At 46.7% G+C, this 25,701-nt stretch overlaps 1 protein-coding gene across 1 annotated transcript in view; it reads right to left on the bottom strand.

Annotated features, from left to right (window-relative positions):
- The window catches only part of IGF1R (insulin like growth factor 1 receptor), a 304,160-nt gene that overhangs the window by 52,618 nt on the left and 225,841 nt on the right, over positions 1 to 25,701 (bottom strand). The window contains exons 11-13 of the mRNA XM_063925712.1: positions 4,827 to 5,113; positions 3,619 to 3,755; positions 2,832 to 2,994 (exon numbers count right to left, since the gene is read on the bottom strand). Coding sequence (XP_063781782.1) covers positions 2,832 to 2,994; positions 3,619 to 3,755; positions 4,827 to 5,113 — 587 coding nt within the window. The remainder of the gene's footprint in view (positions 1 to 2,831; positions 2,995 to 3,618; positions 3,756 to 4,826; positions 5,114 to 25,701) is intronic.

Genomic DNA, 25,701 nt, shown 5'->3' with positions numbered 1-25,701 from the left:
CTGAGGTAGCAGGCGTTTTTGAGCCCCTGATGGCCTCTGAGACGCCTGGGCAGGCGCGGGCTGAGATGCCGGCTGTCCCAAAGCTGTTACGTCATCGAACCTTTTATGCAAGGAGTTGACACTGTAGGTTGATACCTTCCACATATCCATCCACTCTGGTGTCGGCCCCGCAGGGGGCGACATCACACTTATCGGCTCCTGCTCCGCCTCCACGTAAGCGTCCTCATCAAACATGTCGACACAGCTGTACCGACACACCGCGCACACACACACACACACAGGGAATGCTCTGACTGAGGACAGGACCCCACAAAGTCCTTTGGGGAGACAGAGAGAGAGTATGCCAGCACACACCAGAGCGCTATATAACAAAGGGATTTACACTAACACAAAGCGAATTTTCCCCCAATAGCTGCTTATATCACCTTTTGTGCCTAAATTTATGTGCCCCCCCTCTCTTTTTTACCCTTCTTGTAGTGTATACTGCAGGGGAGAGCCTGGGGAGCGTCCTTCCAGCGGAGCTGTGAAGAGAAAATGGCGCTGGCTGTGCTGAGGAAGATAGCCCCGCCCCTTCAGCGGCGGGCTTCTCCCGCTTTTTAAATAATATTTATGGCAGGGGATTAGGCACATATACAGTTTATAACTGTATTATGTGCATTTTGCCAAAAAGGTATACATATTGCAGCCCAAGGCGCGCCCCCCCCAGCGCCCTGCACCCACCAGTGACCGGAGCGTGTGGTGTGCTGTGGGAGCAATGGCGCACAGCTGCAGTGCTGTGCGCTACCTTATTAAAGACCGGAGTCTTCAGCCGCCGATTTTCTCCTGGTTCTTCCGTCTTCTGGCTCTGCAAGGGGGACGGCGGCGCGGCTCCGGGAACGGACGATCGAGGTCGGGCCCTGTGTTCGATCCCTCTGGAGCGAATGGTGTCCAGTAGCCTTAGAAGCACAAGCTAGCTGCAAGCAGGTAGGTTTGCTTCTCTCCCCTCAGTCCCTCGTAGCAGTGAGTCTGTTGCCAGCAAATCTCACTGAAAATAAAAAACCTAACAAATACTTTCTTTTCTAGTAAGCTCAGGAGAGCCCACTAGGTGCATCCAGCTCTGGCCGGGCACAGATTCTAACTGAGGTCTGGAGGAGGGGCATAGAGGGAGGAGCCAGTGCACACCAGATATAGTACCTAATCTTTCTTTTAAGAGTGCCCAGTCTCCTGCGGAGCCAGTCTATTCCCCATGGTCCTTACGGAGTACCCAGCATCCACTAGGACGTCAGAGAAATTAGAATTATAGTTGTTTGTTAATTTACGATGGTTGGAGATCTAGTATATAGGCATATCTTGCTTCCCTGACCCATTTTTGTAGTGGCCGGACGCCGTTTTGGTCCTACTATACAACTCTCAGTCTGTGGCATCCTGCTGCCTCCATTCCCCTCCTCACATCATGTCAGTGCCCTTTGAAATTATATATTTACAGTTTCTTATATAGTGCAGCAAATTATGCATCTCCTGATATTTTCTGTGCTGCTGAGAGACCCTGCTACTTCCACTATATAACTCTTAGTGTGTGGGTTCGTACTACCTCCATTCCTCTCCTCACATCATGTCACTGCCCCTGTCACATGCAGTCCTGTACTGCCTGACATATTATGCATTTCCTAATATACTGTGTGCTGCTGGGGACCCTGCACCTCCCACTATATAATTATCAGTGTGTGGCTTCCTGCTACCTCCATTCACCTCCTCACATCATGTTACTACCACTGTCACATGCAGCCCTGTCGTCACTGACATATCATGGATGTCCTGATATAGTCTGTGCTGCTGGCCCACCCCTAGGGGTGCTAGGGGTTGTGTTACCCGCACAGTGTTTGTTCCCAGATTGTAAGTCATATGTGTACCAAGTTTGGTGCAAATTGGTCCAGGCATTCCGGAGTTATGCTGTCTCCTGAAATACTCTGTGCTGCTGCCTCACCCCTAGGGGTGCTAGGGGTGTCTTACCCCCACAGTGTTTGTTTCCAGTATATGTATGTGTATATATCAAATCGAACAAGCAGCGGCACTCGGAGGCTCATCTCAATATGAACACAGCATGAAAATTTATTGCATATCACAGCAAATACAGGCCTGTATTTGCTGGGATATGGAATAAATCTTCACGCTGTGTTCATATTGAGATGAGTCTCCAAGTGCCGCTGCTTGTTCGATTTGCTGTATAATGACTGTTTCCAGAGGGCATCGGGGAGGTTAATATTGGAGGGGTGAGTGCCGATCCAATGAACAGAGTGTGTGTGTGTGTATATATGTATATATATATATATATTTATATATATCTATCTCTCTTCTGGATTAATGGTTGACACCTTCATATGGGAAAATGGCCAAACATTGTGTATCCTGAAGCTGACTTCATTTAATCACTTTAAAGCCTACTGACATCAATGCGGCACAAAGTGCCTTGTGTCCAAGTGATGTCACCAATTAATGAATTGATTAGCTGTACACTCAGAAATACTATATGAATAGTTCTTTGTATGGTTCCAAAAATGATTACCTGTTCTACAAACAAGTCTTTATTAAGCATCATACATATATGCTCATAATTACACTACCGCTTTCTAATACGTTATCTTGGCAAGTTGCAGAAAATCTATTCTGTATTGGAAAAATAATCACTGTGTCCCTCCATTCATCTTCCATAAGTTTCTCTCATTTTCCCATGTGCCCTAAGTGTACAATATGCTATAGCAACTCAGTTCTGTTTAGTAATGTGTAAAAAGGAAGATTGAAAAGAACACTAGATTAATGCAAGCCCCACTCCAGATATTACAGATACTACTCACATCTCTCTTTAACATAGAATGACACAGCGTCTGTCCATGAACCATTCCCAGAGAGGGAAATGGCCCGCACCTGCGCAGTGTAGTTGCCTGGGATGAGGCGGGTGAGCCTGGCACCCCCCAACTTTGCATAGTCATGTCTGGAGACACATTCCCTAGAGGGAGGCTGCAAAAGATAGAGACAAAGACTTCCTTCAGGCCACAATAGGTTAAAAAATGAAAACAATCTGAGAAACTTAACAAAAAGATGACGTGTCTGCTTAAGGGGTCTTACTCCACAACACAAGGGAAAGCACAACACTGCAAGGATTACATGGTACAACCTTAGCAACCATGGGCATTTCCACAAGGTGGACACAGATTATATTTGCAGCCATGGATCAGTCGCAATTACGTCGTCACCCCATGCCATGACTGTGCAAACAATAAATCTGACAGGAACGTTACAGTACAACTGTGGCCAGACACCCAGCATGCAATGGCATTTGCGAACAGGCCTATCGGCGCTAGATGTCATTTTCAACTGTATTTCCGAAATGTCCTCCACAGCAACCTTCTGCATCAGAGTGGCATAAGTAGATGCAGGGAGAACTGGCCAGCACAGCCAGCTAATTCTTTCATTGGAGCTTCAAAGAGCTCATACTTGGTGGCCAGGACACTGCTGTCTGGAATTTTGTCTACCTGCACCTGAAGCCCAGAATCGGCCAGAGAAGGTGACAAGGTCTCCCGCTAACAATGAACTTTCTACTGTATACATATATTTATCTTGCCTACCATACAGATTTTTTACCTCCCCATGTTGCTTGTAGTCTATATCATACATCAGGATGAGTCCATTAGGATTTGGGGGCTCAGGCCACTTCAGCACGACTGCATTATCATCAGATTCATCGGTGCTGACTGATCCAGGTATGTTATCGGCACCGGCTGAAACAGAAAGAGTGCTGCTTAGAGGAGGTGATAGAATGTAAAGACAGTGTATTTCACAGCCTACATAAGTGTAGTTTAATAACTTCAATAAAAAATGTACACGCTACAAGAATTTTTAGGTGGGATAAAACCAAACACTTGCCTTTTCATGACAGTTAGAAGTAACAGAACTTTTCTATTATAAATATCACGAGCCAAAGTCTTTTTGCCATCCCACAGAATAGTTAATAAGGCATTATTATATTATACACAACAGTATGGTAATACATTAATGCCACAAAAGGTGACCAACAGGCATGTTAGATGTAGGTTTTCCTTTACGTATCTTAAATAAAAAAATTAAAAAAAGATACAAGATACACAAAGATCAGTAACACAATTCAGTAACAGAAGAGTAATAAAAAAAAATGATAATTTGTAAATTTTTTAGTAATATACAGTAAACACATATGGACACGTGCACCCACACCAGTATCCAATATTGCCACACACAAATATTATAACGGCGCCAGGACTGACCATTTGGTAAAAAGGCCAAGCAATCAAATCTCTTCTGTTGTTACTGGGAACCACATATAAAAATTGTCCACATATTATAGATACTTCTGGCATAATTTACCAAAACCAACCTGATTACCAATCTCATTTTAGGACAATAGACTGTGGTAAAAGAGGGCTAACTGCCTGAAGCCATAACATGCAATACATATGAAGTTTTAAATCCCCATGGTCTATATTAAGGGTATGCAACATGTGGCACTCCAGATGCTGGGGAACTAAACATCTCAGCATGCCCTGTGACAGTTTTGCTGTTAGGGCATGCTGGTATGTGTAGTTCCACATAAGTTGATGTGCCACAGGTTGGCTACCCCTGGACTATATAATGAATTGTTTGATTTATAAGTTATTAATGTTGCTTACATTATGTTTATGAAATGCTGGGGGCTGGAGGGGATCATTTTACAATTGCCATTTTTCACCTAGAGTACTTGCATACAAATAATGGAGAATAGAAGTTGTTTTCCAGAATGACAGACTCTAAGCTATACTACTCTACAAGGAACTAACCTGCAGGCCTGGTTCTGGCAAACACAAAGTTGGACGCACTGCAGCCAAGCTTCTCTGCCTCGTGGTTGCAGCTGTGGATATCAATGCGGTACAGAGTGAACGGCAGCAGGTTGGTGATGAGGGTGACTTCTTGTTTATGGTCCACCTTTGTCTCATAGAATGGGTACTCCATTTCCTTTGGCTCAGAGTCAGACACATTGGAGAAGTCCTGCGTAGTGACGTTCCTGCTGTAACCTGCTACTGTTGCATTGCCAACAGCATACACATCTCTGCGCTTGCGGTCAGGCCTATCAGGAAGAATAAACAATGAAGAATGAAATATACCCTGTAAAATATAATGTAGGTGGGAGGAGTTTTGAGAAACAGTAATAAATACAGAAATGAAACAATATGGACGAACAGTATGCTTGTAAGACAGTAACATTTTGCAGCTTGTGATAAGATTATAAGGTTATATGATGAAAAGGAGGCTACTGAGGCACACACATCTGTGTAAGAGACTGAGCCAGGTATCAGCAGTCAATAGGAGCTTAAGAAATGGAAACATTGAAGCACTGGGTGTTTATCAGGGAGATTGTTCCAGGCATAATCAGGGAATTAAAGCATAAGACAGAGATTGGGCCACTTTCGTATTTGATGTACAGATCAAACATGGTATCAGTTGGTGGATGCATAATATGGATCAACAGTGAAAGGACAGAACCATATATCAAATGTGTATTACAGCATAGGACACAAATGACAGAAACTAAACTAGTCAGTAACCACTGTAAGCGAGTACACACAAGACGATGTGTAGCCAGCCCGACATCACTGCCGACAGGACCCGGCATGCACACATTTGTCAATACCAGGTCCGAAGGGGAGGGGGAGGAATCGGGGGAAGCAATGTGCTAGAGACACACGGTAGTGCGTATATCATGGGTACACACTAGACGATGTACCGGATATAGCATTCAAACAGTGTTGGAACTATATATTTCAGACGTTATATCGTCATGTGTGTCCCCGGCTTTAGAGAAGAATGTAGACACTGCTTTGTAGATGAGGTGGATTAAACCAGGCAAGTCAGACATTACGTTTACAAAGAAGGTAGTGTGACGGTGGATACAAGTGAATTTAACCACGCTGTGTATATGGTTATATTCAGTATAGGGAGGAACAGAGCCACATTCTGTTACATTATTTAGGAGGAACGACATATACAGACCCTTCAGTTTATAGGAAGGGCAAATAAGGATCACCTGCCTACCTGCATTCATTTCCTTTACGCCGTAACAACAATTTTTTAATCTAAATCTTCAGGCAAGTCAGGGCAGGATAAACTCATAAGACGTCCACCACACACATTCATCACAGGGAAGATGTTTTACACACTTCTCAAATAGCAAAAGATGAACATAAATAACTGAGAACCTGGTGAGGAAATGTGATCTTGTATTAACAGAGACTGCACAGAGTGATGTATTAACTTTTGTCTCTTCTCTAAAAGGGTTTACTCCAGTGGTTTCCAAACTTTTTTGAATCACGGCGCCCTAGAATATCATAATGTTTTTCACGGCACCCCTAGGCCAAAAAATAAGATTTTAAACCTACCGGTAAATCTTTTTCTCCTAGTCCGTAGAGGATGCTGGGGACTCCGTAAGGACCATGGGGTATAGACGGGCTCCGCAGGAGACATGGGCACTCTAAAGACTTTAGATGGGTGTGCACTGGCTCCTCCCTCTATGCCCCTACCCAGACCTCAGTTAGAGAACTGTGCCCAGAGGAGACGGACAGTACGAGGAAAGGATTTTTGTTAATCTAAGGGCAAGATACATACCAGCCCACACCATCCACACCGTACAACTCGGAACATACGAACCAGTCAACAGTATGAAACAACACAGCATCAGTCCAAGATTGATCAAAACTGTAACATAACCCTTATGTAAGCAATAACTATATACAAGCCTTGCAGAATTTTGTCCGCACTGGGCGGGAGAGTGCGGATGACTCTGCAGCACCGATTGAGCAAACATAAGGTCCTCCTCAGCCAAGGTATCAAACTTGTAGAATTTAGCAAAAGTGTTTGAACCCGACCAAGTCGCCGCTCGGCAAAGCTGTAATGCCGAGACGCCTCGGGCAGCCGCCCAAGAAGAGCCCACCTACCTAGTGGAATGGGCCTTTACCGAATTAGGTAACGGCAATCCAGCCGTAGAATGAGCCTGCTGAATCATGTTACAGATCCAGCGAGCAATAGTCTGTTTAGAAGCAGTTGTTGGCTGCATACAGGACAAACAGTGCCTCTGTTTTCCTAACCCGAGCCGTCCTGGCTACATAAATCTTTAAGGCCCTGACTACATCAAGGGACTTGGAATCCTCCAAGTCACCCATAGCCACAGGCACCATGATAGGTTGGTTCATATGAAAAGATGAAACCACCTTAGGCAAAAATTGAGGACGAGTCCTTAATTCTGCTCTATCCACATGGAAAATCAGATAGGGGCTCTTGTGAGACAAAGCCGCCAATTCGGACACCCTCCGTGCAGATGCCAAGGCCAACAACATAACCACCTTCCAAGTGAGAAATTTTAAATCCACCATTTGAAGAGGCTCAAACCAGTGATATTTTAGGAACTGTAACACCACGTTAAGGTCCCATGGTGCCACTGGGGGCACAAAAGGAGGCTGGATGTGCAGCACTCCCTTTACAAAAGTCTGGACTTCTGGGAGAGAAGTCAATTTCTTCTACAAGAAAATTGATAGGGCCGACATCTGTACCTTAATGGAGCCTAACTTTAGGCCCATATCCACTCCTGTCTGTAGAAAGTGGAGAAAACGGCCCAGATGGAAATCTTCATTAGGAGCATTCTTGGTTTCACACCAAGATACATACCTCCTCCAGATGCGGTGATAATGTTTCGCCGTCAGCTCCTTCCTAGCCTTAATCAGAGTAGGGATGACTTCCTCCAGAATACATTTCCCCGCTAGGATTTTGTGTTCAACCTCCACGCCGTCAAACGTAACCGCGGTAAGTCTTGGAACACACAGGGCTCCTGCTGCAATAGGTCTTCCCTGAGAGGAAGAGGCCACGGATCTTCTGTGAGCATTTCCTGAAGATCTGAATACCACGCCCTCCGAGGCCAATCCGGAACAATGAGTATTGTCTGCACTCTTTTTCGTCTTATGATTCTCAGTATTTTTGAGATGAGAGGAAGAGGAGGGAACACATAGACCGACTGAAACACCCATGGTGTCACCAGGGCGTCCACCGCTGCTGTCTGAGGGTCCCTTGACCTGGCACAATACCTCCGAAGCTTCTTGTTGAGGCGTGACGCCATCATGTCTGTTTGTGGAAGTCCCCACTGACTTTTTATCTCTGCAAAAACTTCTTGATGAAGTCCCCACTCTCCTGGATGGAGATCGTGTCTGCTGAGGAAGTCTGCTTCCCAGTTGTCCACTCCCGGAATGAAGACTGCTGACAGAGCACTTGCGTGATTTTCCGCCCAGCGAAGAATCCTGGTGGCTTCCGCCATTGCCACTCTGCTCCTTGTCCCGCCTTGGCGGTTTACATGAGCCACAGCTGTGACGTTGTCTGATTGAATCAGAACCGGTAGGTCGCGAAGAAGAGTCTCCGCTTGTCGTAGGCCGTTGTATATGGCCCTCAATTCCAGTACGTTGATGTGTAGACAAGCCTCCTGGCTTGACCATAGTCCCTGAAAATTTCTTCCTTGTGTGACTGCTCCCCATCCTCGGAGGCTCGCGTCCGTGGTCACCAGAACCCAGTCTTGAATGCCGAACCTGCGACCTTCGAGAAGGTGAGCACTCTGCAGCCACCACAGGAGAGACACCCTGGCCCTGGGGGACAGGCTTATTTTCTGATGCATCTGTAGATGGGACCCCGACCACTTGTCCAGAAGGTCCCACTGAAACGTCCTCGCAAGAAACCTGCCGAAGGGGATGGCCTCGTAGGTCGCCACCATTTTTCCCAGTACTCGAGTGCATTGATGGACTGACACTTTTTTCGGTTTTAACAGGTCTCTGACCATGTTCTGGAGTTCCTGGGCTTTTTCCCTCGGGAGAAAAACCCTCTTTTGTTCCGTGTCCAGAATCATGTCTAAGAAAGATAGCCGAGTCGTTGGAATCAACTGTGACTTTGGTAGATTTAGAATCCAGCCGTGCTGCTGCAGCACTCTCAGGGAGAGTGACACGCTTTTCTGCAATTGATCTCTCGATCTCGCTTTTATCAGGAGATCGTCCAAGTACGGGATAATTGTGACTCCCTGCCTGCGCAGGAGCACCATCATTTCCGCCATTACCTTGGTGAAAATCCTCGGGGCCGTGGAAAGCCCAAACGGCAACGTCTGAAACTGGTAATGACAGTCCTGTACAGCGAATCTCCGGTATACAGGTTTAGGGATTTTAGATTTAGAATGGGTCTGGCCGAGCCATCCGGTTTCGGGACCACAAACAGGGTTGAATAGTACCCCTTCGCCTGTTGAACTAGGGCACCTCGACAATCACTTGTTGTTGACAAAGTTTTTGAATTGCAGCTAAAACTATCTCCCTTTCTGGGGGAGAAGCTGGTAAAGCCGATTTGAAAAATCGGCGAGGAGGAACGTCTTCGAATTCCAGCTTGTAGCCTTGGGATACAATTCCCATCGCCCAAGGATCCACGTCTGACTGAACCCAGACCTGGCTGAAGAGTCGAAGACGTGCCCCTACCGGCGCGGACTCCCTCAGTGGAGCCCCAGCGTCATGCGGTGGATTTAGTAGAAGCCGGGGAGGACTTCTGCTCCTGGGAACTAGCCGTAGCAGGCATTCTTTTCCCTCTACACTTACCTCTGGCGAGGAAGGAAGAGCCCCGACCTCTTCTGGACTTATGCGACCGAAAGGACTGCATCTGATATTGCGGTGTTTTCTTTTGCTGTGGGTGAACATAAGGTAAAAAGGTAGATTTACCCGCGGTAGCTGTGGAAACCAGGTCCGCGAGACCTTCCCCAAATTAAACCTCACCCTTGTAAGGCAAAACTTCCATATGTCTCTTTGAGTCGGCATCACCCGTCCATTGACGGGTCCACAGGGCTCGCCTAGCAGAAATCGCCATGGCGTTGGCTCTTGAACCTAACAGCCCAACGTCTCTGGAAGCGTCTCTCATATATAAGACTGTATCTTTAATATGACCTAAGGTCAATAAAATGCTATCCCTATCTAGGGTATCAATGTCAGATGACAAGGTATCTGCCCAAGGTGCTACAGCGCTACGAACCAAGCCGACGCTATTGCCGGTCTGAGCAAGGCACCCGTATGTGCATAAATTGATTTTAAGGTAGTTTCCTCTCTGTGATCAGCAGGATCCTTGAGGGCTGCCGTATCTGGAGACGGTAGCGCCACCTTTTTGGACAAGCGCGTTAAAGCCTTGTCCACCTTGGGCAAAGATTCCCACCGTTACCTGTCCTGTGCAGGGAAAGGATACGCCATAAGAATCCTCTTGGGAATCTGCAGTTTCTTGTCTGGAGTTTCCCAAGCCTTTTCAAATAACGCGTTCAGCTCATGAGATGGGGGAAAGGTTACCTCAGGTCTCTTTTCCTTAAACATGCATACCCTCGTGTCAGGGACGGGTGGTCTTCAGTATGCCGACTGACGGGATCCCGGCGCACAGTATACCGGCGCCAGGATCCCGACAGCCGGCATACCGACACTTATTCTCCCTCGTGGGGGTCCACGACCCCCCTGGAGGGAGAATAAAATAGCGTGGTGCGAGTAGTGCACCACCGTGCCCGTAGTGTGGCGAGCGCAGCGAGCCCGCAAGGGGCTCATTTGCGCTCGCCACACTGTCGGTAAGCCGGCGGTCGGGCTCCTGGCGCCGGTATGCTGGTCGCCGGGAGCCCGACCGCCAGCATATTGTAGTGAACCCGTCAGGGACAGAGGGGTCATCTGTGATATGTAAAACATCTTTTATTGCAATAATCATATAATGAATACTTTTGGCCACCCTTGGGTGTAACCTCGCATCATCGTAGTCGACACTGGAGTCAGAATCCGTGTCGGTATCAGTGTCTGCTACTTATGACAGGGGACGTTTCTGAGACCCTGGAGGGCCCTGTGATACAGCCAAAGCCATGGCTTGACTCCCTGACTTTTCTCTGGACTCTGCTTTGTCCATTCTCTTATGTAATAAAAACACATTTGCATTTAAAACATTCCACATATCCAGCCAATCAGGTGTCGGCGTCGCCGACGGAGATACCACAATCATCTGCTCCACCTCCTCCTTAGATGAGCCTTCCGCTTCAGACATGCCGACATACACGTACCGACACCCCCACACACTCAGGGATAGATATATATATATATATATATATATATAGATATATATATATAAATATGGAGACAGTCCCCCCAATAAGGCCCTTTGGAGAGACAGAGTATGCCAGCACACTCCCAGCGCCACCGGATACTGGAATAAAATCCCAGTCAGTACAGCGCTTTTATAAATATACTCACAGCGCCAAATAAATGTGCCCCCCCTCTTTTTTGCCCTCTGTATGTGTTCAGCAGGGGAGAATCCGGGGAGCAGCTTCTCTGCAGAGTGCTGTGGAGAAAATGGCGCTGGTTAGTGGGATCACCGGCGGGCTTCGATCCCGCTCAAATCTTTATACTGGCGGAGGTTTTTGCCATATACTGCCCCGTAGTATATATCTCTGCCAGTGTCCCTAAAAAGTCAATAATTGCTGCCCAAGGCGCCCCCCCTGCACCCATACAGTGCCGCCAGTGTGTGTGTGTGTTGGGAGCAATGGCGCACAGCGTTACCGCTGCACGTTACCTCATAGAAGATCCGAAGTCTTCTGCTGCCTTTGAAGTCTTCTTTCTCCTCATACTCACCCGGCTTCTATCTTCCGGCTCTGTGAGGAGGACGGCGGCGCGCTCCGGGACGAACGGCGAGGGTGAGACCTGCTTTCCGACCCTCTGGAGCTAATGGTTTCCAGTAGCCTGAGAAGCAGAACCTATCATTTAAGTAGGTCTGCTTCTCTCCCCTCAGTCCCACGATGCAGGTAGCCTGTTGCCAGAAGTGCTCCCTGAAAATAAAAAAACCTAACAAAAGTCTTTTACAGAGAAACTCAGTAGATCTCCCCTGCAGTGCACCCAGTCTCCTCTGGGCACAGGATCTAACTGAGGTCTGGAGGAGGGGCATAGAGGGAGGAGCCAGTGCACACCCATCTAAAGTCTTTAGAGTGCCCATGTCTCCTGCGGAGCCCGTCTATACCCCATGGTCCTTACGGAGTCCCCAGCATCCTCTAGGACGTAAGAGAAATTTCTTATTGAGAAATTTAGAAAAAAATATTAAAATTAAGTAGATCACGTTTATATGTCATCCTTAGAGTCAGTTATGTGGTGAGGGACAAGATTTGCTTCTGTTTGGCCACATATTTTATGACTGGCAGCCACCAGCACTGGTTTTGCCTATTATATCGACCATGAATAATTTGAATTGGTCCTGGACTACCAACCCAGGGCACCCCTGCAAGTGTCCCGAGGCACCCCAGGGAACCACGGCACACAGTTTGGGAACCTCTGGTTTAGTCACTGATCTCCTACACTCTGCTTCAAGCTCCACTCACATGGGCCTTCAGTCAGACCCTGTTAGATCTGCTTCCTGATGTGCAAAGTACAGATGTTTGGTACTTTGCGCATGACCCGTACTGCACGTGCGCGAGCACTGATGAGCTAATGCCATTTTGGGGATTGAGAGGGGGCGGCAATGGTCTCCTTTTGTGAAAATAGAGGCTTGTCACCTCCGTTTAGTGGAGAGGGAAGGGGCTAAGGATCCCAGTCGTTGGAAGACGATTACCTGGCCTCTGCAACATCCGGCTTGTGGCACCCATGGAGACCCATGACTCGATGGAGTCTGATCTGATGCCTTCGTCCCAGGAGGTGTCTACTTGTAATAGACGCATCCTGCTGCATAAAAATACAGAGCTATCGCTAGTGCTTCTTTTGATAGCCACTCCATCCACATCTGAATTAGCCCCATGGAGTGTTTTAACCACTTGTCTGGCACTATCGTGTATAATGCGACCGCAGCCAGGAATCCTTTAAATGTGGGTAACAAATTTCCCTTCCCCAGCACATCTATGCTGATCTGCATGTGCAGAGATCAGTTGCAGCAGGGGGGAATCCCGATTAGTCCTAACGCCCTGATGCGCTATCTGCAAAAGGGGTGGGGCTATAACATGGGGGAGGGGCTATAGAGGGTGTCATGTGGAATAGGGGGGTTATGCAACCCCATTAAAAAAAAAGATTTTTTAGGTGAGGTATATATATTAATATTAAATAAAACAAAAACCAGTGACACACGGACGGGGAAGGGGGCAGGGTCTACTTAACTGGGGCCAATTGACACTAGGGGGGAGTGTGGGGGTTCTATCAGGGGATCTGTTACCACCAGGGGGTGTGGGAGTTGACAATTCAGGGGATCTTATGCCACTAGAAATATTTGTGATGGGGGTGGGAAGTAAAATTAGAGCGGGGGCCTATGGACACTGGGTTGGGGTGTATTTTTTCAAATAACAATTTTAAATTTCTCTTTAAAAATACTATTGAAACTTTATTAAATAAAAAAAGAAAAACAGCAATTTCTGCGTGGTTTTGGTAAAAAAAAAAAAAGTGTCAGTTAAGTGGTTAAGGACCAACCTGAAACCATGGTGGTGTCATGTTTAAACACTTCAATGAAGGTTAATTATGTTTGGAGGGTTGTATTCCTCATGTTTTCTGAGGACACCAATATCCTTGCGCTACATGCTAAAATGCAACAAATTCTGTTGACAAATAAATGCTTACAGAATATAAATCTCTCCCTGTATCAAATATTTACTCTGCGCTCCAGCCTTCATCTGGGGCAGCACAGTGGCAATGTAGTTAACACTGTTATATGGGGTCATGGATTTGATGCTGTCCCGCACCTTATCCATGAGTAAAGTGTGAGTATTATTACCATTTGTTTATAGGGACACCACCATTTTACACAGCGCTGTACAGAAAATATTAGTCATTAACATTAGTCCCTGTCCCACTGGATTTATAGGCCCAAATGTAATAAGCCTTAACAAGAGATAAATCTGAGACGCATAAGGAGAGAAAGTACCAGCCAACCAGCTCCTAAAGGTGGGTACACACTAATAGATATATTTGCAGATCAATTGATCTGCAGATATATCTATGGACGGATCGGGCAGTGTGCTGTGCATACACACTGCCCGATCAGTCGGGGACTGACGTCATGAACTGGGCGGGCGTGTACACACGCCCGCCCAGTTCAGCTGTCAATCACCGCCGGCCGCCGCAGCACGTGTACGGGCGGTCAGGCGGCCGACCTGTACACACACAGAGACGCGCCAATATATCGGTAGATATATTGGCCGTCGGCTGTGCTGCGCGGCCGACGCAATACGTCTGTGAACGACGGAGTTCACAGACGTATCGGCCGTACACACTGGCCGACGGTCCCGCGATATATCGTGTGTACTGGCCTTAAGTGTCATTTTTCAAACACAGCCTGTGACATGGCAGTTGGGAGCTGATTGGCTGGTCATTTATATTTTATCTTTTGTATAGTGTGAATTACATATGTAAATCTAACAGAACACATTTTTGTATGGCATTTCTGAATATTTGGCTTCTCAGAAGAATACTGCTCAGACTAAGCTTTGATTTATTATAAACACAAGTTCACAGGAACTATACTGATCAAAATTTCCACCAACTCCCATCAGATCCGCAATCTAAGATTTTGCTGGCCAAGGCTGCACTGTGTTGTACTCGCCCTAGATTAGGCTGTCCCTTCCCTCCCCCGTCCCACCTCTACAGGCACATGTTGGTGCAAGTGCAGGAATCTCGCAAGTCTGCAAAGGCGCACATGTGTGACCCCATGTTACTGGGCAGGCTCAGAGTGATTTTATGTAAGGTGTGCTACACTAACCGATGAAGTACTCATTCTGCATCAGACTTGTTGGGTGCAAAGACATTTTTTTTGCTAATGAGGATAGTTTTGCTGTGAAATCTAAAGCAGTTAGAGAAAATGCAATAAACTCTTACAGAAATATGGCAGTGCTCACTGGGCAAATGACTTTATGACTGAATACAGCTGCAATGACATTCAAGGAGTAGCAAGTCCAACAGTGTTACAAGCAACCAAACTTTTTTTTTTTTCCTCTGGCATCTTTAGTGGTGAGGAGGTTAATGTGGAAATAGAAGGCAAACATTCTATCTCAAAACAAAAGAAATCAGGACTTTCCATTGAGATTCATTGGATAAACTTTTCTCCTCCCTGGGCTGCCTGAACTTGTCAGATAGGATTAAGCACAATCCCGTTTCATATTCCTCCTACAGCGACATCTTGCTCTTTCCTTCCTATTTTAAAATTTTGACCTAAAATAACTTTAAAAAAAAATACATTTGTAGAGCTCACAAAGTCTCTGGTTGCTGCTATGTCTTTGTATTTATAGTTATTGTAATATAAAGTAAGCCTGTGTTTACTTAGGAAATGCGTGCGTCAATTTACATCATGCTCACGGTAAACAGGAAGGACGCCAGCTACTGTAGTAATTTCACCTCTATGGTCTTTGTGAGAGGGATACTTATTACTTCCGTACATAAAAGGATGTTCCACATTTGGGTGATTTTTACTTATTGGCTCACACATTTCTTCCTGCAATGTTCACTAATTGCACAGCTTTATTCTTTCAGTCTGTGCATTCTAGCCATGTATTGAAGTCATTAAGCAGAAGTCCTCATTTGTGTTTCTTTGGGACCCTGCACGTCACTGCTGAATTCCTGGCAATGTTACACAGAGAGTGGCACTAAGTGTATATCCAGGAGAATAAACGTTACCCGATGATAAAAAATACACGTCTGAAAAGAACAGGAGCCTAAACAGAAAAATCAACTTCATTAGCAAATAGCTGAATGACCAGAAACACAGACAGAATAAAGTCATCTGAAAAGCTTTAACAAACACACCAGACAAAATAATATGGAATGCGGAAAGACAAAGTGGTATAAGATCAACGACGCGGGACGTGGACATGCGCGTAGATGGTGACACAAACTATTGGATGATCATTGTGAATGTCTGAGGTATTGACACAATGGAAATTTGTTGAGATACGGTTTTCTTTTTCAGGTGGAACTATGGGTTGTACACGTGACATGACTGCTCGGAGAGCTCCGGCCGTGTCCACTTTGCCTCTGTGACAGGCGCACACCCCAGGTCAGCGGCCCCACAGAGCGGGTCTGATTCGGGCGCTCTACTGTGGGACGTGCTGCAGGAGGAATAGCGCCAGTCCAGGGTCCTTATTCTCCACTCTAACCAAAGCATACACTACCGCTGTCAACTGTTCATCACTTCACAAGAGAATCCTTCACTTCAGAGCACAGATTAGCGGGACGCCGCAGTCTGTATAGACTTGTAAACCGTTTGGACTTTAGTACATATTATCATTATTTTTTTGTGGCAATTTTGTTTTTCTTTTTTTCGACTTTACAAAGATTACAGCATTTGTTCTTTCAATTGAACCTTGCACTTCAGAATTCCTACAGTGAAAGAAGTATGGACACCAAGAATCTCAGCAGAACAGTGGCCGAAAATTGACCATGACAAATCGGCACCACGGGCATTTAGGGCATCTACAAACCACCAGTCGGTTCCAAATGCATCAAGTACTGCTCCAACAGTACAATGCCAGACCCAGCCAAACAGTATCAAAACGAAAACTTTGGCGCAAACTGCATGGGTTACGAGTTTTCAGACATATAGCCCCGATGCATCCCAAGTTAACAACCATTCAAAAGAACCAGCGTCTGACATGGGCCAAGCAGCATCATCACTAGACCGTTCAAACGTGGAGACATATGGTCTGATGAATACAGATTTTGCTCATTCCAATGACGGCCGCTCCAGAGTCATGAGGAGGACCGGGGAAGCGTTGCAACCAGTCTGCATCCAGTGAGCTGTGCAGAAAGGAGTGAAGTGTCATGGTTTGGGGGGGTATTTCGAGTGCTGGAGCTGGACCCTTGGTTGGGGTGTCCAAATGCATGAAAGCGGTGGACTGTGACATTTTTAGACCATGCGGTTTTGTAATTTGTCCAGTTTCTGAAAGACGAAGCCCATCTCGTTGCTCCACTGTTTCAGGATGATAACTGTACTGTCCATCGCGCTAGAATTGTGCATGATTGGTTTGCAGAGCACCAGACTGACGTGCCACATCTGTCGTAACCCTCCAATTCGCCAGATATCAATGTTATTGCAAAAATGTGGGACATATTGGAACGGTCTGTGAAGAAGAAACACAAACATCCTCCAAATTTGGCTGCATTGAAGGACCACTTGGTTATGGAATGGGAGCAATGCAATATGAATGCAATCCAGAGTCATATTGATAGCATGCCTTGGAAAATCCGAGCTGACATTAAAGCAGGTGGTGATGTGACGCCATATTAAGGTCTAATGTGAGCATTCCATATTATTCTGTCAAGTGTGTTTATACAGATTTGTGTATACAGAGATAAAAGTAGTATTTGGATGGTGCGCAAGGAATGGAACGGAACACAGGCAGCTGTCACATATAAAAAAAAAAAGGAACACTACATCCCTCAGAACCAAGGAGTGCAAAAAGAAATAATGTGTGTAACAGGCGCCTCTTAACCAAAGAGTACACTGATAAAATACATATAACAGATCATATAAATAATAGATATAGACAAATATATACAGCGGGCGACGCGTTTCGGAGATGTTCTCCTTTTTCAAGCTTGAATCCAAACGTGTTGTTTCGACGGCATGAACTGACGTTTTCTATTGAGGACTGCATCAGATGAACTTACTCCGGTGGTGCCGGGGTGCTAAATCCGGGACCCAATTGCTATTTAAGCATTTACCCACCGCAGCACCATTACAGGGTGAGAAAACATATGAACCTTGGGATCAGTTCTACGTCATGCTCTGTATATATTAGTGATGTGCACCGGCAATTTTTCGGGTTTTGTGTTTTGGGTTCGAACGCGTTTTGGCAAAACCTCACCGAAATTTTTTTGTCGGATTCGGGTGTGTTTTGGATTCGGGTGTTTTTTTCAAAAAACCCTAAAAAACAGCTTAAATCAGAGAATTTGGGGGTCATTTTGATCCCATAGTATTATTAACCTCAATAACCATAATTTACACTCATTTTCAGTCTATTCTGAACACCTCACAATATTATTTTTAGTCCTAAAATTTGCACCGAGGTCGCTGGATGACTAAGCTAAGCGACCCAAGTGGCCGACACAAACACCTGGCCCATCTAGGAGTGGCACTGCAGTGTCACGCAGGATGGCCCTTCAAAAAAATACTCCCCAAACAGCACATGACGCAAAGTAAAAAAGAGGCGCAATGAGGTAGCTGTGTGACTAAGATAAGCGACCCAAGTGGCCGACACAAACACCTGGCCCATCTAGGAGTGTCACTGCAGTGTCACGCAGGATGGCCTTTCAAAAAAATACTCCCCAAACAGCACATGACGCAAAGAATAAAAGAGGCGCAATGAGGTAGCTGTGTGACTAAGCTAAGCGACCCTAGTGGCCGACACAAACACCTGGCCCATCTAGGAGTGGCACTGCAGTGTCACGCAGGATGGCCCTTCAAAAAAATACTCCCCAAACAGCACATGACGCAAAGAAAAAAAGAGGCGCAATGAGGTAGCTGTGTGACTAAGATAAGCGACCCAAGTGGCCGACACAAACACCTGGCCCATCTAGGAGTGGCACTGCAGTGTCACGCAGGATGGCCCTTCAAAAAAATACTCCCCAAACAGCACATGACGCAAAGTAAAAAAGAGGCGCAATGAGGTAGCTGTGTGACTAAGATAAGCGACCCTAGTGGCTGACACAAACACCTGGCCCATCTAGGAGTGTCACTGCAGTGTCACGCAGGATGGCCCTTCAAAAAAATACTCCCCAAACAGCACATGACGCAAAGTAAAAAAGAGGCGCAATGAGGTAGCTGTGTGACTAAGATAAGCGACCCTAGTGGCTGACACAAACACCTGGCCCATCTAGGAGTGGCACTGCAGAGTCACGCAGGATGGCCCTTCAAAAAAATACTCCCCAAACAGCACATGACGCAAAGAAAAATGAAAGAAAAAAGAGGTGCAAGATGGAATTGTCCTTGGGCCCTCCCACCCACCCTTATGTTGTATAAACAGGACATGCACACTTTAACGAACCCATCATTTCAGCGACAGGGTCTGCCACACGACTGTGACTGAAATGACTGGTTGGTTTGGGCCCCCACCAAAAAAGAAGCAATCAATCTCTCCTTGCACAAACTGGCTCTACGGAGGCAAGATGTCCACCTCATCATCATCGTCCGATTCATCACCCCTTTCACTGTGTACATCCTCCTCCTCACAGATTATTAATTCGTCCCCACTGGAATCCACCATCTCAGGTCCCCGTGTACTTTCTGGAGGCAATTGCTGCTGGTGAATGTCTCCACGGAGGAATTGATTATAATTCATTTTAATGAACATCATCTTCTCCACATTTTCTGGAAGTAACCTCGTACGCCGATTGCTGACAAGGTGAGCGGCGGCACTAAACACTCTTTCGGAGTACATACTGGAGGGAGGGCAACTTAGGTAGAATAAAGCCAGTTTCTGCAAGGGCCTCCAAATTGCCTTTTTTTCCTGCCAGTATACGTACTGACGTGCCTACTTCGATGCGGTCACTCATATAACCCTCCACCATTCTTTCAATGGTGACAGAATCATATGCAGTGACAGTAGACGACATGTCAGTAATCGTTGGCAGGTCCTTCAGTCCGGACCAGATGTCGGCACTCGCTCCAGACTGCCCTGCATCACCGCCAGCGGGTGGGCTCGGAATTCTTAGCCTTTTCCTCGCACCCCCAGTTGCAGGAGAATGTGAAGGAGGAGCTGTTGACGGGTCGCGTTCCGCTTGACTTGACAATTTTCTCACCAGCAGGTCTTTGAACCTCTGCAGACGTGTGTCTGCCGGAAAGAGAGATACAATGTAGGTTTTAAATCTAGGATCGAGCACGGTGGCCAAAATGTAGTGCTCTAATTTCAACAGATTGACCACCCGTGAATCCTGGTTAAGCGAATGAAGGGCTCCATCCACAAGTCCCACATGCCTAGCGGAATCGCTCTGTTTTAGCTCCTCCTTCAATGCCTCCAGCTTCTTCTGCAAAAGCCTGATGAGGGGAATGACCTGACTCAGGCTGGCAGTGTCTGAACTGACTTCACGTGTGGCAAGTTCAAAAGGTTGCAGAACCTTGCACAACGTTGAAATCATTCTCCACTGCGCTTGAGACAGGTGCATTCCACCTCCTTTGCCTATATCGTGGGCAGATGTATAGGCTTGAATGGCCTTTTGCTGCTCCTCCATCCTCTGAAGCGTATAGAGGGTTGAATTCCACCTCGTTACCACCTCTTGCTTCAGATGATGGCAGGGCAGGTTCAGGTGTTTTTGGTGGTGCTCCAGTCTTCTGTACGCGGTGCCTGTACGCCGAAAGTGGCCCGCAATTCTTCTGGCCACCGACAGCATCTCTTGCACGCCCCTGTCGTTTTTTAAATAATTCTGCACCACCAAATTCAAGGTATGTGCAAAACATGGGACGTGCTGGAATTTGCCCAGATGTAATGCACGCACAATATTGCTGGCGTTGTCCGATGCCACAAATCCCCAGGAGAGTCCAATTGGGGTAAGCCATTCTGCGATGATCTTCCTCAGTTGCCGTAAGAGGTTTTCAGCTGTGTGCGTATTCTGGAAAGCGGTGATACAAAGCGTAGCCTGCCTAGGAACGAGTTGGCGTTTGCGAGATGCTGCTACTGGTGCCGCCGCTGCTGTTCTTGCAGCGGGAGGCAATACATCTACCCAGTGAGCTGTCACAGTCATGTAGTCCTGAGTCTGCCCTGCTCCACTTGTCCACATGTCCGTGGTTAAGTGGACATTGGGTACAACTGCATTTTTTAGGACACTGGTGACTCTTTTTCTGACATCTGTGTACATTCTCGGTATCGCCTGCCCAGAGAAATGGAACCTAGATGGTATTTGGTACCGGGGACACAGTACCTCAATCAAGTCTATAGTTGGCTCTGAAGTAACGATGGATACCGGAACCACGTTTCTCACCGCCCAGGCTGCCAAGGCCTCAGTTATCCGCTTTGCAGCAGGATGACTGCTGTAATATTTCACCTTCCTCGCAAAGGACTGTTGGACAGTCAATTGCTTACTGGAAGTAGTACAAGTGGTCTTCCGACTTCCCCTCTGTGATGACCATCGACTCCCAGCAGCAACAACAGCAGCGCCAGCAGCAGTAGGCGTTACACTCATGGATGCATCGGAGGAATCCCAGGCAGGAGAGGACTCGTCAGACTTGCCAGTGACATGGCCTGCAGGACTATTGGCTTTCCTGGGTAAGGAGGAAATTGACACTGAGGGAGTTGGTGGTGTGGTTTGCGTGAGCTTGGGTACAAGAGGAAGGGATTTACTGGTCAGTGGACTGCTTCCGCTGTCGCCCAAAGTTTTTGAACTTGTCACTGACTTATGATGAATGCGCTGCAGGTGACGTATAAGGGAGGATGTTCCGAGGTGGTTAACGTCCTTACCCCTACTTATTACAGCTTGACAAAGGCAACACACGGCTGGACACCTGTTGTCCGCATTTGTTATGAAATAATTCCAAACCGAAGAGCTGATTTTTTTTGTATTTTGACCAGGCATGTCAATGGCCATATTCCTCCCACGGACAACAGGTGTCTCCCCGGGTGCCTGACTTAAACAAACCACCTCACCATCAGAATCCTCCTTGTCAATTTCCTCCCCAGCGCCAGCAACACCCATATCCTCATCCTGGTGTACTTCAACACTGACATCTTCAATTTGACTATCAGGAATTGGACTGCGGGTGCTCCTTCCAGCACTTGCAGGGGGCGTGCAAATGGTGGAAGGCCCAAGCTCTTCCCGTCCAGTGTTGGGAAGGTCAGGAATTGCAACCAACACAATTGGACTCTCCTTGGGGATTTGTGATTTAGAAGAACGCACAGTTCTTTGCTATGCTTTTGCCAGCTTAAGTCTTTTCATTTTTCTAGCGAGAGGCTGAGTGCTTCCATCCTCATGTGAAGCTGAACCACTAGCCATGAACATAGGCCAGGGCCTCAGCCGTTCCTTGCCACTCCGTGTCGTAAATGGCATATTGGCAAGTTTACGCTTCTCCTCAGACGCTTTTAATTTTGTTTTTTGGGTCATTTTATTACTGATCTTTTGTGTTTTGAATTTTACATGCTCTGTACTATGACATTGGGCATCAGCCTTGGCAGACGACGTTGATGGCATTTCATCGTCTCGGCCATGACTAGTGGCAGCAGCTTCAGCACGAGGTGGAAGTGGATCTTGATCTTTCCCTATTTTTTTAACCTCCACATTTTTGTTCTCCATATTTTGCGCACAACTAAAAGCCACCACAGGTATACAATGTAGATGGATGGATAGTATACTATTATTACTTATGGACGACGAGTGACGACACAGAGGTAGGTACAGCCGTGGCCTACCGTACTGCTATATATATATAATATATACAGAATAATAATAACGGACCTGGTGGACACTGTCAGCAGACTGCTAAACTAGTATGAAGAAAAAAAAGCCACCACAGGTATACAATGTAGATGGATGGATAGTATACTATTATTACTTATGGACGACGAGTGACGACACAGAGGTAGGTACAGCCGTGGCCTACCGTACTGCTATATATATATATAATATATACAGAATAATAATAACGGACCTGGTGGACACTGTCAGCAGACTGCTAAACTAGTATGAAGAAAAAAAAGCCACCACAGGTATACAATGTAGATGGATGGATAGTATACTATTATTACTTATGGACGACGAGTGACGACACAGAGGTAGGGACAGCCGTGGCCTACCGTACTGCTATATATATATAATATATACAGAATAATAATAACGGACCTGGTGGACACTGTCAGCAGACTGCTAAACTAGTATGAAGAAAAAAAGCCACCACAGGAGTGTTTTTCAGGCAGACAAACATATACTGGACTGGTGGTCACTGTCAGCAAAACTGTGCACTGTACTCCTGCTATAACTGCTCCCCAGTCCCCACAGTTAGGCAGTGTGAGCAGTGCACTCAGCACAGATATATCATGCAGCACACTGAGCACAGATGGTATGGAGCGTTTTTTTCAGGCAGAGAACGGATTAAACTGGTGGTCACACTCACTACTATCAGCAAAACCCTGCACTGTACTCCTAACAGCTGCTCCCCGTCCCCAATCCTCCCCACAATTATAACAATGTCACTCTTAGTCTTTTCTATTATGACTATAACGGAGAGGACGCCAGCCACGTCCTCTCCCTATCAATCTCAATGCACGTGTGAAAATGGCGGCGACGCGCGGCTGCTTATATAGAATCCGAATCTCGCGAGAATCCGACAGCGGGATGATGTCGTTCGGGCGCGCTCGGTTTACCCGAGCCACACGGGAGAATCCGAGCACGGCTCGGACCCGTGTAAAAAGGCTTAAGTTCGGGGGGGTTCGGTTTCCGAGAAACCGAACCCGCTCATCACTAGTATATATATGTACATATTATTTCTTTTTGCTATACAGATGTGTGTGCCTGGTTAGCGATACCACTTCTGTGCATCCACAGCGGGAAGACACTAGAAATATCAACTGGCTTTTTTTGCCATCAAAGAAACCAGAGTGCAGAAAATATCAGAAGGAACAAAAAAAAAAATGTACTTAACTGGATTCCTTAAACTGGGAAAAATAAGATTTTACTCACCGGTAAATCTATTTCTCGTAGTCCGTAGTGGATGCTGGGAACTCCGTAAGGACCATGGGGAATAGCGGCTCCGCAGGAGACTGGGCACAACTAAAGAAAACTTTAGGACTACCTGGTGTGCACTGGCTCCTCCCTCTATGACCCTCCTCCAGACCTCAGTTAGGATACTGTGCCCGGAAGAGCTGACACAATAAGGAAAGGATTTTGAATCCCGGGTAAGACTCATACCAGCCACACCAATCACACCGTATAACTCGTGATATTATACCCAGTTAACAGTATGAAATATAACTGAGCCTCACTAACAGATGGCTCATAACAATAACCCTTTAGTTAGGCAATAACTATAAACAAGTATTGCAGACAATCCGCACTTGGGATGGGCGCCCAGCATCCACTACGGACTACGAGAAATAGATTTACCGGTGAGTAAAATCTTATTTTCTCTAACGTCCTAGTGGATGCTGGGAACTCCGTAAGGACCATGGGGATTATACCAAAGCTCCCAAACGGGCGGGAGAGTGCGGATGACTCTGCAGCACCGAATGAGCAAACTCAAGGTCCTCCTCAGCCAGGGTATCAAACTTGTAGACTCTTGCAAAAGTGTTTGAACCCGACCAAGTAACAGCTCGGCAAAGTTGTAAAGCCGAGACCCCTCGGGCAGCCGCCCAAGAAGAGCCCACTTTCCTCGTGGAATGGGCTTTTACCGATTTAGGGTGCGGCAGTCCAGCCGCAAAATGTGCAAGTTGAATCGTGCTACAGATCCAGCGAGCAATAGTCTGCTTAGAAGCAGGAGCACCCATTGCTTGTTGGGTGCATACAGGATAAATAGCGAGTCAGTTTTCCTGACTCCAGCCGTCCTGGAAACATATATTTTCAGGGCCCTGACTACGTCCAGTAACTTGGAGTCCTCTAAGTCCCACGTAGCCGCAGGCACCACAATAGGTTGGTTCACATGAAAAGCTGATACCACCTTAGGAAGGAATTGGGAACGAGTCCTCAATTTCGCCCTATCCATATAAAAAATCAGATAAGGGCTTTTGCATGACAAAACCGCCAATTCTGATACACGCCTGGCCGACGCCAAGGCCAACAGCATGACCACTTTCCACGTGAGGTATTTTAGCTCTACGGATTTAAGTGGCTCAACCCAATGCGACTTCAGGAAATCCAACACCACATTGAGATCCCACGGTGCCACTAGAGGCACAAACGGGGGCTGAATATGCAGCACTCCCTTAACAAAAGTCTGAACTTCAGGCAGTGAAGCCAGTTCTTTTTGGAAGAAAATGTACAGAGCCGAAATCTGGACCTTAATGGAACCCAATATTAGGCCCATAGTCACTCCTGGCTGTAGGAAGTGCAGAAATCGACCCAGTTGAAATTCCTCCGTAGGGGCCTTCCTGGCCTCACACCAAGCAACATATTTTTGCCATATGCAGTGATAATATTTTGCAATCACATCCTTCCTAGCCTTAATCAGCGTAGGAATGACTTCCTCCGGAACGCCTTTTTCCTTTAGGATCCGGTGTTCAACCGTCATGCCGTCAAACACAGCCGTGGTAAGTCTTGGAACAGGCAGGGCCCCTGCTGCAGCAGGTCCTGTCTGAGCGGCTGAGGCCATGGGTCCTCTGAGATCATCTCTTGAAGTTCTGGGTACCAAGCTCTTCTTGGCCAATCCGGAACCACGAGTATAGTTCTTACTCCTCTCCTTCTTATTATTCTCAGTACCTCGGGTATGAGAGGCAGAGGAGGGAACACATACACCGACTGGTACACCCACGGTGTTACCAGAGCGTCCACAGCTATCGCCTAAGGGTCCCTTGACCTGGCGCAATATCTTTTTAGCTTTTTGTTGAGGCGGGACGCCCTCATGTCCACCTGTGGCCTTTCCCAATGGTGTACAATCAATTTGAAGACTTCTGGATGAAGTCCTCACTCTCCCGGGTGGAGGTCGTGCCTGCTGAGAAAGTCTGCTTCCCAGTTGTCCACTCTGGGAATGAACACTGCTGACAGT

Source organism: Pseudophryne corroboree, chromosome 6 (genome assembly GCF_028390025.1).
Source record: "Pseudophryne corroboree isolate aPseCor3 chromosome 6, aPseCor3.hap2, whole genome shotgun sequence".
Taxonomy (NCBI): domain Eukaryota; kingdom Metazoa; phylum Chordata; class Amphibia; order Anura; family Myobatrachidae; genus Pseudophryne; species Pseudophryne corroboree.
The sequence above is the reverse complement of the archived record's forward strand: the minus strand, read 5'-3'. Positions and strand labels throughout refer to the sequence as shown.